This window comes from Onthophagus taurus, chromosome 7 (assembly GCF_036711975.1).
Source record: "Onthophagus taurus isolate NC chromosome 7, IU_Otau_3.0, whole genome shotgun sequence".
Taxonomy (NCBI): domain Eukaryota; kingdom Metazoa; phylum Arthropoda; class Insecta; order Coleoptera; family Scarabaeidae; genus Onthophagus; species Onthophagus taurus.
In genome coordinates, this window is record NC_091972.1 from 10,811,206 (window position 1) to 10,824,279 (window position 13,074).

The 13,074-nt window shown below is 32.7% G+C and overlaps 2 protein-coding genes across 2 annotated transcripts in view; one reads left to right on the plus strand and one right to left on the minus strand.

Moving 5' to 3' along the window:
* Positions 1-13,074, minus strand: part of LOC111423796 (putative Hedgehog signaling attenuator pxb) — a 159,884-nt gene that overhangs the window by 69,018 nt on the left and 77,792 nt on the right. Inside the window, exon 2 of the mRNA XM_023057153.2 lies at positions 7,194-7,280. The gene's annotated coding sequence lies outside the window, so the exon portion shown is untranslated. The remainder of the gene's footprint in view (positions 1-7,193; positions 7,281-13,074) is intronic.
* Positions 667-2,333, plus strand: LOC111423798 (uncharacterized). Its single transcript, XM_071197716.1, has 5 exons — positions 667-866; positions 927-1,067; positions 1,156-1,553; positions 1,607-1,747; positions 1,875-2,333. Exons 3-5 carry the CDS (start codon positions 1,400-1,402, stop codon positions 1,931-1,933), a joined length of 354 nt encoding a protein of 117 aa, XP_071053817.1. The 5' UTR covers positions 667-866; positions 927-1,067; positions 1,156-1,399; the 3' UTR covers positions 1,934-2,333.

Below are 13,074 nucleotides of genomic sequence, written 5' to 3' on the forward strand. Positions count from 1 at the left end.
TCGAAAGGGTTTTTAGTTAATCTATTGGTACCAAATTAAAGCTGTCATTTTATGACTGCTAGGGTGATAAGATTCGTTGGAACTAATTATATTTAGAGATGTTATCGTTTTCATTGATTAAAGATAATTTTCCATTTAATTTGTTGTGTTTAGCTATCTCACACGTAAAATACATCATCTACGTATCTGACCCAGTTAGTGATCTAATTGAAGTAGGGATTGGGTTTTGATGTGATCTCGGATATTGTTCCTGGGATAGCTAAACCCAGGAAATCTATTGTCTAGTAACTAGTTTATAGAATTTATCAAATGATCAAACATTCTGGTTAATAATGAACTGATTGATAGTAGCAAATTTCTAAACCACAGAATTGTTTAATCCTTTTATTATATCATTATACAATTTGATGATGTACCTTAATGGTTTAATTCTAATTAATTTGATGTACATTATTGCCAGGTTCTAAATATCTAGATAGATTTTGTGGTAATACAATTAGGTGGTAATAACGAGTGTATTAATTATTACAATGTAATTGCGACTTATGCATACAATATAACAGTTTCTATTCTCACATAGCAAATTAAAAAGTCATCTTTGTAATTGTTAATGATTACGTAAGTCTTCATAGTTATTTATAACTACACTTAGTTTTACGTCGAAGTTTTATTTCGCATTTATAAGCACATAGAGTCAGACGCATGAAATAAAATGTTTGGAGGTTTTAAGGTGTGTTTTTTAATTCTTTTAAGTTTATCTTTGGAAGTGTATTCAATAGAATCGGGTATTTGGGTAACTAATAATTTACAATGCTACGTAGATCATAAATGTATAATTCCCCCAAAGTTTGACTGTTACAGTCCTGGTAATAAATTATTATTAATAATCAAAATTTAATTAAATATTAAACAATCTTTTTTTGTAGATCACTATAAGTATTCTCGTAATGGTACGCATGTTTCCTTTTTTATATATGGTATTGGTCAATGTAATGCCTTAATTGAGGATGTTAAGAAAATAGCAAGCAATTGTGTTTCTGTATATCCATATCTTGTGATAGGACCTTGTAAGAAAATTTAAAATTATGTTATAAACGTTATTAATTTAAATTCTCATAAATTAATTAATTTAATTTGATTTTTTTTTGGTTTTAGCACGAAGTGGTACTAATTTAACGGGAGGAAATCTTAAAGTTAATGATACCTTTAACTAGAAAAATGATTTTATTTTCACGTTTATTTCTTTACTAATATAAACCTTTTCTTTAACTACTTGTATTTTATTGTAATTGTTAATGTACTATTGCGTGTCTTCATAGTTATTTATAACTACACTTATATTTACGTCAAAGTTTCATTTCGCATTTGTACACAGACAGAATCAGTCACATTAAAGAAAATGTTTGGTGGTTTTAAGATATGTTTCTTAATTTTTTTAAGTTTATCTTTGGAAGTGAGTTCAATAAAATCGGATATTTTTGTAACTGATGATTTAAGATGTTACGTAGATCATAAATATATAATTCCACCAAAGTTTGACTGCCACAAATCTGGTAATAAATTATTATTAATTTTCGAATTTAAGTAAATAAATTTTTTTTTGTAGATGATCGCAACTATTCTAATAATGGTACGCATGTTTCTTTTTATATAAATAGTATTGGCCAATGTAGTGCTTTAATTGAGGATGTTAAGGAAAAAGCAAGCGAATGTGATCCTATATTTGCATATTTTATAATAGGACATTGTAAGACAATTTAAAATTATAATTATTTATAAGTAAAATTTATGCTGTAATTGAGCAAAAAAATTTTTTTAATAATACAGATTCTTGGTAATGTTATAAACGAATATCTATTTTTTTTTTGTTTTAGCACGAAGTGGTACGAATTTAACGGGAGCATATCTTAAAGTTAATGATACCTTTAATTAACAATATGATTTTAACATTTATTTGTTTATCAATATAAACCTTTTCTTTAACTATATCTAGTTTTTTATTAATTTTTTTAAAAGAAAATGCGGCTAAGGACATCTGAATAAAAATTCTTTGTAATAATGTTTCAACAATGCAGTTAAAATGGCAAAAAATGAAATTTTGTACGATTCTCGTAAATTAACGATATCTCAGGTAAAATACGTTCGACAATGATGTCCGATACTTCGATATTTAGAGAATTAAATGTCCTACAGGATAGAATGGCTAAATTTGGTTCATATATGATTCTTTTTTGTTGCGGTACGATTAAGTGAAAAAAAATGGGAAACATTTGATTTTGTTGAGTTGTTTTAGGCTGTAGCAAAATAAAAAATATACTGAACATGAACCGTTACTATGTTTTTTAATATACGATTTTCCACAATCACCTCAACATTCTACGTTAAAAATAATATAAAATAAGAAAATATAGCAGTCTTCGAGGAAAATATCCAAGAATATTTCACATTTGAATATGAAAATGATATTTTCATACCCTTGCTCCAAATTAATGAGGTAGTCGCTATTCGCATTATGAAATTCAGGGAAAGTATCAATTCTTTAATGTTGAATTAACTGTAAAAGCTTAATTTTGAAAGATTCTTTATGTCCTTCGACTAAATTTTACATTTTATCGTTCGTTTTTAAAGATTATACGATAATAGTCTGATAATTAGTGACTGGAGGATGTTTGTTGATGTCTTTATCGAGGGCGTCGAATTTCGTTTCCTAAGCGTCTTTGTCGTTTGACGTGCCGCGCCACATGTTCTTGGAGAAAGAGACGGTCTGTTAACGTATGTGTCGCTTGAATGCGCGGTTCAGTGGAAAATATTCACGGTAAACCGTTTCTATATTGGACAGCAGTGGGATTTATTGGACGGGAATGCGCTTGTAATAAATAGCTAAGGACTTAGTGTCGAGTTCGATTGATGTTAAATTAAGACTGGATATGTACGACATCAACGAATAAAATGTTTTAAGATACGATATCTTTTTTCTTTATTTTATTTTATTTTTGTTATTTTTGTAAAGAAAAGGATTTAAATAGATACGTTATGGTCTGTTGAAAATGTGTGAAATAAAGGAATTCAAATGGGAGGGACAATTGGTGAGTGAAACTAGTGAGTGAAAATAGCTACGAAATTTCGAAACAATTACGAGTAACGAAGGATACAGGCGAACGGCTGCGATTTCATTAATCTAAATTAGAAACGGAACGGGGCGCGTCTCGCGAGGCGTCGCGACGTCGTTGTCGTCGGTCGTCCATTTAGACGGGGTCCGAAGGTTTATTTGAGTTCGTCCGAACGAATCTATTTATAAGATTATATCTGGACGAGCGATTAATTACTGCAGCGAGTCGAGTTATTCGCAAAATGCGATTGTTCGAGTTCCGTTGCGACCCTTTTCGCACGCCAATTTCGCTGGAAAGCACACAAACAGCGGAATTGCACTCTTCTTCTTCTTTCTACGATTTGCTGCGACCGGATAAATTAAACTTGGGTCTCAAGATCTTTTGTTCTCACTCTTTCTCTCGGCGATTAGTCAGCAAACGTTAAAAGTTACTGCGCGATTTTTCAAACTAAGAAAATCTTTTAATAAATTACGTTATAAAAATAAAAAATAGAATAGTAGAATATTGGAGGAAAAAGGAATAAATCAAAAAAGGTTTCCTTTTTTCACGATTCTTCAGTACTAAAGTCACGTAGAAAGGCGACTTCACCCCATTTTTATTCGAGTTTTAATAGGAATTCCCCGCGGCCCGTATCAAATGTCTCGGTCCCTTATAATACTAATCACTTGGTTCAGTGAACAGGAAGGATATTATTTTGGGAGCCGGTTAAGTCGATTTGTATCAAAATAATCCGAACCGAACAGTGCCCTATCTCGCTTGGTCAAGCCGTCAGAGCTTTTCTATTTGAGACTTGAAGCCATATTTGAAGTTTATCCCCTTGAACAATGACGGATCAAAAATCCACACTATTTCTATACTATGAGCACAGTTTCAATTACGAAAGAATATATACTTTCAGTTGTAAAGAATTTGATTCTGAAAATCGAAGTGAAACCTAGAAAAAAAGAAAACTAAAATCCTTTTTCTTTTTAGTTTTTATATAAACTTTTTTATAATATTACAAATAGAATAGGATGTAATACTTGAAAATCCAAATATAAATGTAGAGTTTATGGAAAAGATTGTGGGTTGAATATATGAGACGTAAAAATGTATCTCAACCGAAAGAGGATCTTTTTTTTCTTGTCGCAGGAAAACGGTTGGGATCTCCATAAAGTAGGAAAAATGGAGATGGCGGAAGCAAAAATCAGTTTTCCTTACTATAGAGGCTTATACGTACTGAGCCGTAACCTTTGATTATATTGGATAGGCCTATACCACTACGAATCGTAAAAGATGACGCGGTGTTTTCTTTTTCTACTATCCCATTTCTATTTTCGTGCCAGTTGTTTGGAAGCCGTTTAACATCTTTGTTATAAAGTAAATAATTACGTTTATAAATTTGGCAAAGTTTCAATTCTAGTTATTTCTAAATTAGAGTTGAATACCTGCCAAATAGCAAACTTTAATAAAATTAATAGAACTTTTAGTAACCCATACATTAATTTATAAGATTATGGAATGAAAGGGCTTTAAAAAGCAAACTAAATTGTAACTCCTAATTACATTAATTTTTAACATACAAAAACGTTTTTAAAAAGTTTTTAATGGAGTAAAAGAGTATAACATTTTTTTTGATTATTTTTGTATTTCGTGTTTCTTAATAGTAAAAGAAAAAGGGGAAAAACCGATTACAGTCGAAAAACCCCGTTTTTCCACCCATAAAAAAGTCGTTCGTAGAAAATAATCGTGTTATTTAATTTCGCCACCCCCTTGAAATTCCTTTGTTTCTATTTACGAAGCTTTCGTTTCGTCGTTGTCGCGCTTAACGCCAGGTTCTTCTGTATCACGCACTTCCACAACGACGAGTAAAATTTTCGGGTATAAATCGAATTATGTTCGCAGTTCCCTTCTCGTCGAGGTAACGAAGAACGAATTTATTCCTTCGTTTAAAGGAAAAAAAAGTTTCATTTTCGCTCGTATAACGAAATTGAAAAACGTCGCGGACTTTCAATTATTATTTAAAATTCAAGGAGGGCGACTTTCTTCTTTGGGGTAGGATGAATTTACAACTTCAGGTATTAAAGGGGCAGTTCTATTTAAATTTGTTCTTTTATTGAATAAGGAAATCCGTTGAATAAGATTTATACCGTAATGAAGTTAATAAAATCATAACTTTTTACTTTCTCTACAAAGATTAAAGATACAAAAATATCATGAACTACCAGCAATTATATTATCGTAACTACTATTTTAATACTAAAAGTAAGTAAACAAGTAATATAAAAATTTATTTTCTACGTTTTTTTTTTACTCTATACTTCCTCTCGATTCAAACGTTTAAGCCGTTCAAATCGACAATATCTTTTCTGCTTACAAACAATCATAATTGGACCACGTTATGCATCACTTGACAAAGCGACAAATGAATAATGTTGAGAAAAACGGGATTTTCGTTTTCATCTCTCTAAAAATATAAGACTTCTCAGAATAGAGAGGGTCAAACTATTGAAAAATCACCAAGTCAACCTCAATTTTGATATATTTGTAATCTTCATTAAAAATCCTTTAAAATGAGTACAAACACGATATATTTATCTTCAATATTAATGAATTTGTGGTCAACTTCCGGTTAAGAATGTCAACGTCAATTTTGACATATTTGTAATCGCCGTGAAACAAAAATGTAATAAAATAAAATAAAAAATTAAGGTTGGTTAATATTTAAAAATTAAATAGTTATCTTCATTGTTGCTAACTTAGGTTTTAATGTTTTTTATTCTAACTTTTTGTTTTTTGAGCTAAGTGCGTCATCTTTGGACTCATTTTAAAGGTTTTTAATGAAGATGACAAATATGTTAAAATTGACGTTGACATTTCAAACCGGAAGTGATTGTATTTCCATTAATATTAAAGTTAAATATGTCGAGTTTGGACTCATTTTAAAGGATTTTTTATGAAGTTGGCAAATATGTCAAAATTAAAAGTTGAAAGTTCGATTTTTTTGTTTTTTTGAGATAAATGCGTCAAGTTTGGACTCACTTTAAAGGTTATTTTATGAAGATTACGAATATAATAATAAAATTAAAGTTGACATTGACAACTGAAAGTTTTTGTCACGACTAAACCCGAATGTCAGTTGTGGCTGAAACGATAAAGAATGAATAATTAGATTTAGGAAATATATTTGTAATAATTTCTGAGGTCCCACTCCTATATTTTACAGAGTTCAATAATTTTGTATGGTACTAACAATAAGTGGAACCTTTCTAAAATCGTCTCAACTCGAGCCAGGTGTGAACGTACTAATTTAAGTTTCATATTGTAAAATATCTCGTCGCCGCGCCCGTCCTATTGTGTTCAAGCCCGTTAGTTTTGTTTTACAAGAGGGGTCCCGTTTGTAAGTTTATCGGGTCAGTTCAGACATTTCCTCACAACAAACCACTAAATAACACGTATCAAACGTTAATTGTGGGCGTGGTGCTTTGCCCATTGTCTTGTTGATTTGCGACGCTTTTAGAATTCGACGTGTTTAAAACAGGACGTGTCTAGACTTCAGTAATTTACATAACACCTATCGTAGATTTCTTAACCAATAATTTTGCTTGGTAATTTTTTCTTTGTTTCCCTAATCCTGATGATATTTTTGGATAGTTTCTTACTTTGAAGTAAACCTCATGGCCCACGGACCAGTTAAGTACTCGTTTTTCGCTGTCAGATTTTCCGCACGAAAAACGGCGTAACTAATTACACGCTTTGATGTAAAATATATGGGGTTAAAGTACTATATAGGTATTTATAGGATGTATTTTAAGCCTTGAATATAAAATTAGCGTCTTAAAATATGTAAAAAACTTTAAAAAGAAAAAATCGTGAATGGACCTTGCGCATAAAAAGCTCTTTCAACTCTTCAATCAAACGAATATGCAAGTGTATTTGAAAATTTATTTCAGCGTGCTCAACTTTTTCCTGTTTTACATCGTGACGTAAAACGTGTTCGGAATCGTTCACGCCAACGGTTGGCGTTTTAGACGAGCTTTCAAGTCGATAATTTCGTGTACGTGACGATTCACGTTTCGGGACAAAACGAACACGTAAACTAACCTTAGTAACGCTGCGATAACTGCATGTTCGACACGTTAACGTCCATCTGCCTATTTAAGGTTCGATGATGACCTCCCTTACAAATTTCTGAAACAAAAAAAGGATAAAATAGAACTAAATTGTTGGGGGTATAAGATTATTTTATTTTGTTTCGGGGAAGCTACGGCGTCATGAAATTCTTTACATAGTAAGCTCCTTTTCTATTTTATTTTCTGACACGATGTAACCCTTGGGTCTTGTAAATTCCCTAAAGTACGATCTAACACAATCGTAAACTTACTATTAGTATTTTGGTGCAATTAGGTACAATTACTTTAGCTAGAACCTCGTTTTTTTCTATTTCCATAAATTTAGATTGCACTAAAACTAGATTAGATTTTTGGGGTTACCAGAGTATTTTGTTTTGTTTTGTTGGGGCTACGAAGTTGAAATTCATTACATAGCACAAGATGGGCGGGTCCTCTAAATTCCTTTCTCCATAACTGGTAGCCAATTCCGCCAGCTTATTTTTGTTTATCTTATAATTTCTGATAATAATATACTTTATGAATAAAAATGTTTTAAATACATGCGTAACATTCTGAAACAGTCGTTAATTCTGTGATAACAAGGTTGGTTAGGATTGGGTTAACTTCTTTATAGTAATGACTCAGTATACAAAGTGTTGATGGAAAATGATGGCTATATCTAGAAAATTTTTTGGTTCCAATATCACAATAAAAGGTCTTTAATTTTCATTAAACTCTAATAGACCTCGGGGGAGTGTTTGATGAATGGATTGAGTGGGGTGAAAGGAAAAAACGTTGCGTGCATATAACACCGTTCCGCGTTAAGCCTAATTGATATGAATTACCATTGGATGTACGCCAGGTGATTATGTAATGTCATGCGAATAAATTTAGACGTCACCGGAATTATTTGGCATCAAAGGCGATGTGAAACCTGTAATATTTGATAAAGTCGGTTTGTTTTTTTCTATAAGGAAAAGAACCGATCCCTTTCAAATAGTCGTCGACGACCCGCGACGTCGTTTTGTCCACTTCCGAAAATAACCTAATAGCCAATTTATCTCTCCGCGGGATTTTATTTTTGGCCGAGATTACGACCTCATGACTTATTCATGACGGCGTAATGCGGGGTAAAGAGCGAGTAATAATATCCTTCGACGCGGTCCTTTGATTAAATATTCAACAAAAAGCTATACGGACTAGTGCATCCGACAACACCGAGAGAGCTCTGCCATCGAGTCTATCATTACCGCGTAAGAGGATACGCGAGTTTAAATCCCAACGTCCGCCTTTGTATAGATAGAACCCGTTAATAAAAGATTACTTTGAAAATGATACCAAAAACGAACACTTGTATAACCAAGAGATCATCATCTAAAACCATATCCGTATAACAAAGCCAATTTCTCGTTTGCAACGAATCAAAACAAATCCTTTAATTGCGAATGACGCCCAAAACAGTGGAAGCTTGTTATCTCTGGTAATGTTCGCGCAGGCTTGTGAAAGTTTACGCCAAACCTGAAAAGCCAAAACTAATTAATAGGAGGCAGGTGACACATGCGGTTTTAATTGGAATCGCCGACAATGATGATAATTAAGCCACCCTCTGTGCTAAAATTAATCGATTGAAAGAAAATTCTACGGTATTGTGTCCTTCTATGGTTAATTAGTTGGCGCCAAATGTATTCGACCTTCCGAAAAGAAAACCTTCGGCTTCCGCGGCATTGTTTGGAGTGAGTAATGGCTCACCGTCCATTATCGGAAGAACGTTGCTCGTCATCTTAGAAAATGAACATTCATTCATCATTGTTAATGGGATAAATAACCATTTGGCATATGCTTTAGCTTGTATTTTCGCATAGATGCAAAAATAAGCAAATCAACAAGGATTAATTAATATAATTATTTACCTAATTCAATAAGATATTTTTAAGTTGGAATTCTGATTATAAATCACATTTAATCTTAATTAGTTTTACAATAAATTGATCTTTGTGTTATGTCTACCATACAGAATTTCAACCATTAACTTGTTTACAATTAGCTAATCTTGCAAAATTGTGATTATGAATTACTGAGTTATGACGTAATTTGAACCAAGCTTTAGCAAAATTCAGATTTAGAATCAGAAAACATAACTGAACATAATACGGATACGCCTTGCTATTACTTCAAGTTCAAACTTGGTATCAAAAGAAGACTTCTTGACTACTTCAAGAAGTGGGGCCAAGCCAGTAGAATTAATTTTGACTTTTTCTATCTTTTTGCAGTTTTCAAATATGAAAAGTTTTGTGGTGTACTTCTCCTTTAACATATAACTATTTTTGTTTCTGGCATTTTTTAAAGTTCTTGTTTGATGATGGAGCCACCTGTCAAAAGTGGAAACTGGAAGCTCGATGTTCTATCGACCAATATATCTATATCAATATGTTGTTGTGATTATAAGCTTTGCCGATGATCTTGTGGAAAGAGTGGTGTTTCCAACTTTAGGAACAGGACGAAATATAATAATACATAATTGGTTTTCTTGTATTCCTTTAGTATCTAAGATTCAAAGCTACATGTAACCTCTTTGTCCTTCCTTTTTACTAGGTATTTTGACCTTACTGTTAAACAAAGGTAAAATGCATGAACTGTGTTATTGTCTATGGCATCAAAAGTGGTTCATTGTAGTAAGGAAGTGTTTGGCAGTTCGTCCCATAATGCTGCTCGCAATTTTAATGACGGTCTTACAAGCATTATGGAAATAATGCAAGTACTAAAATGAATAATTTTTTCCAAGTTTTGACTTACGTCGCATTGCTCACGTTGACTGCTTCATGAACGATGAAGCTACAGAATGCATTTGCTTATTCGACCTCCTGTTTAACAAAAATCCTGCACATCAATTTGATGCAGCACGATTTGTAAGCCTAACATTGCAGATTTGTGTAATTAATGATGTATGCTTGGTAAACTTTAATTACTCTTCTTTTCTTGTAAAGCTAAATGTCCTAAATCTCTAAATCTGTAAACTGATTTCACTTAATTAAATTGTAGTATTGTACGAAAAAGGTTTAAAACACAAAATACTCATAATTCGTTTAAATTTCAGTAATTTATCCTTCAAGTTCAATGCGTTGTCAAAAATAAAGAACCAATAACGAACAAAGTCTTTTTGGTTAGAAATTGTAAATGCTCCTAGTCTAAAAATAAGGTATAAAGTAAATAGATTTCCCAATGAGAGACAAAATCCTGAAATAACAGTTGATCAACTGTGTCATATCTTTGATGCTTCCAGAAATAACAGATTGAGTGGTCATAAGTTTCTATGTGGACCTTCATAAGTAAACTATTCGTTGACCTTATTTAATCCCGAAATCAAGTCAGAAATTGTTCATCAAGACAGAAGTGGTAACGTGTGGAGATTGTCCAAAAATTAAAGGCAGAAAGATAAGGTTTCAATATCTTGCTTTTAATATATTTTGCTTTGTGGAACATTTCAACCTAACGTGCAAACAATGAAACACATTTTCCGTTGAATACTTAAACTGTACTACGTTCAAGATGTAAACTTTATCTCACTTTCTAAAGAATGTTATCTCCTGCAGAAGCGGCCTTCGCACTTATACGAAATAATTCCCTTGGAACGCAAGAATATTACATCAGTCGCTTTTCCAAGATTGTGTTGTTGCTTCTATATGTGTACAGTACATGTACTATTTGCGTAAATTTCTAGATGGTGTGTTATCTTCAAGTTAATATTTATTTTAGGAATTTTCAATTTACCAGTTTATTTGTTAATATAAATGTTATGTAAAATAAGAATTTAAGAAATCAATTAACATTGAAACGGTACTCTAAATAAGAGAATAAGAAACTTATTCTTACATTGAAGAGATACTTGAAAAGATTCACAGAACTTTTCCTTAAGGGATAAACCCATTAAACTTTCTTTCCTCGCCAATTAGTTATTTCTAATTCAGCCGCTGCATTTTTAATTAAACATCGCTCGAACGAACCTCTTTTGCTCGACTAATTCGTAAAAAAACGCCCGACGGGCTAGAGTTGAAATTAAATTTTAATTTAACCCTCCCCATAGCTAGTCGCTGTAAAAGTAATAACTGCTTTATGCCAGACTTTGGTGGGAGCGAATTAAAGGGATTTGTTTCGTTACAAGGTCTTATATCATCCGCGGAGGGGTTAGTTCTAATTAAAATTACGAGACACTCGAAGGAACGGTTCCTAATTAGATAATGGCTGATGAAAGCTGTGCCGCTTCAACTTTTGTTCGACGATGTACATCGAAGAACTTTATTATTAAGGCGACGACACGGATATAAGGTTCGCAATTTCGACGGTGTTAAGGTCGATACCCTTCGCTGGCCCATCTTCTAAAACATAAACAACGTTATGCGTCGTAAACGGGGTCGTATAAAATTTTAGATTAAGTTTTGTTTCAGTTTACGATGGCGATTTAAAAGTACTCAAAGCAAGGGAAATGTGACAAGGTATCGAATTGTTAATGCACAGATCAATATATATATATATATAGAAATTTTCAAGCTTTCTCTGGACTATGTAGCTGTCAAGGGATAGAACCGCAAATTTCCCTGAAGAGCAATTTCCACGAAATATTCACTTTTCTGAGCGTGGACCACTTAAAACAACCTAGTAATTTTTACTCCAGGCTAATGGTTATTACGTTTCAACTTAATTTAACACGTTTTAATAAAATGGCTTGCGAAATATAGTTAGGTATAAATTTAGGTTACAATTTCTATCTGTAAATAACCACAAAATCCCATCTTCTTTTGAGAAGCCAAAATAATGAAAGCAACAGGATTTCCGCCGAAGGGATAATCTCCAATTCATTACGGAAGAAAGGGCTTCGGTACCATTAATAGAGGGCCAGACGACGACGTCTCGGAAAGCTCCCTTAATAAATCCCGATTACAAGCATTCCATCAACTTGCATAAAGGCATTAGATAATTACCGATACCAGAGCTCGCGGTCTCATCTCGAGACTTTGAAAGTCCTTGAGGGTGATCGTGTAGCCATTCGTCAATTGCAAAGCTTCAGTAAGTAAAATTCAATCATCTAAACCCAGGAATCGAATTGCAACTTCTGTTCGAGGACTTCCCAATACCATTTTCATAATCTGTTGAGAAATTCGACATTAAATTAGAATCGATAACTCGACGAGAGTTAAATTTTATTAAAGTGTTTTGATTAACGAGGATATGAATCAAATTGATCGTTACAGTTTATAGGCATTCGCAGGTGGTTAAATGTCAAATAAAAAAAGCAAAAAAAATCTCTAAAAGCTGATATTGTCAATTCGCTTTTTAAAAAACGCAATAAAGAGTGATTTTTATTGGATCGTAAAAAACGTTGGAAAATCTGTCAACGCGTGAATTAATATCATATCGGTATAATGTACGTTACGTGGGATTCGCCAGAATCACCTCAAAGGCTGACAAAAATGGGTTGTTCCTTTTTCGTTACGATCCGTTACAATTCCATAAAAACGACCGATAAAATCGCTCACACTGAAATAAAAACAATTACGAGATTTGTTTCGAGGGTAATGCGCCAATTTGTATCCGGACAATGAGTACAGTTTCAAAAAAAAAAAAAACATCAAGCGAAATGGATGGTTTTATTTGCAAAAATTTACGATTTCGAATTTAGTTACGAATGGAATAATTATTTAGTTTTTGACTGAAACAACTTTATTACGAAAAACAAAACAAATTTTGTTATGACGCAAGTTAAAACACGTTTTAGATCTGAAGCCAACATCAATTTAAACGTAAAGCGTCAGATACATGACACGCCGACAGCAGGAACATTCAGTCCAATACAAACATTTCGAGGAGAACCGCTAATG

What these genes read in the sequence shown, in the direction of transcription:
- LOC111423798 (XM_071197716.1), top strand. Translation starts at nt 1,400, where the DNA reads ATGTTTGGTGGTTTTAAGATATGTTTCTTAATTTTTTTAAGTTTATCT. An exon ending in GTTTGACTGCCACAAATCTG is followed by an intron (nt 1,554 to 1,606) that starts GTAATAAATTAT and finishes TTTTTTTTGTAG; the next exon opens with ATGATCGCAACTATTCTAAT. An exon ending in ATATTTTATAATAGGACATT is followed by an intron (nt 1,748 to 1,874) that starts GTAAGACAATTT and finishes TTTTTGTTTTAG; the next exon opens with CACGAAGTGGTACGAATTTA.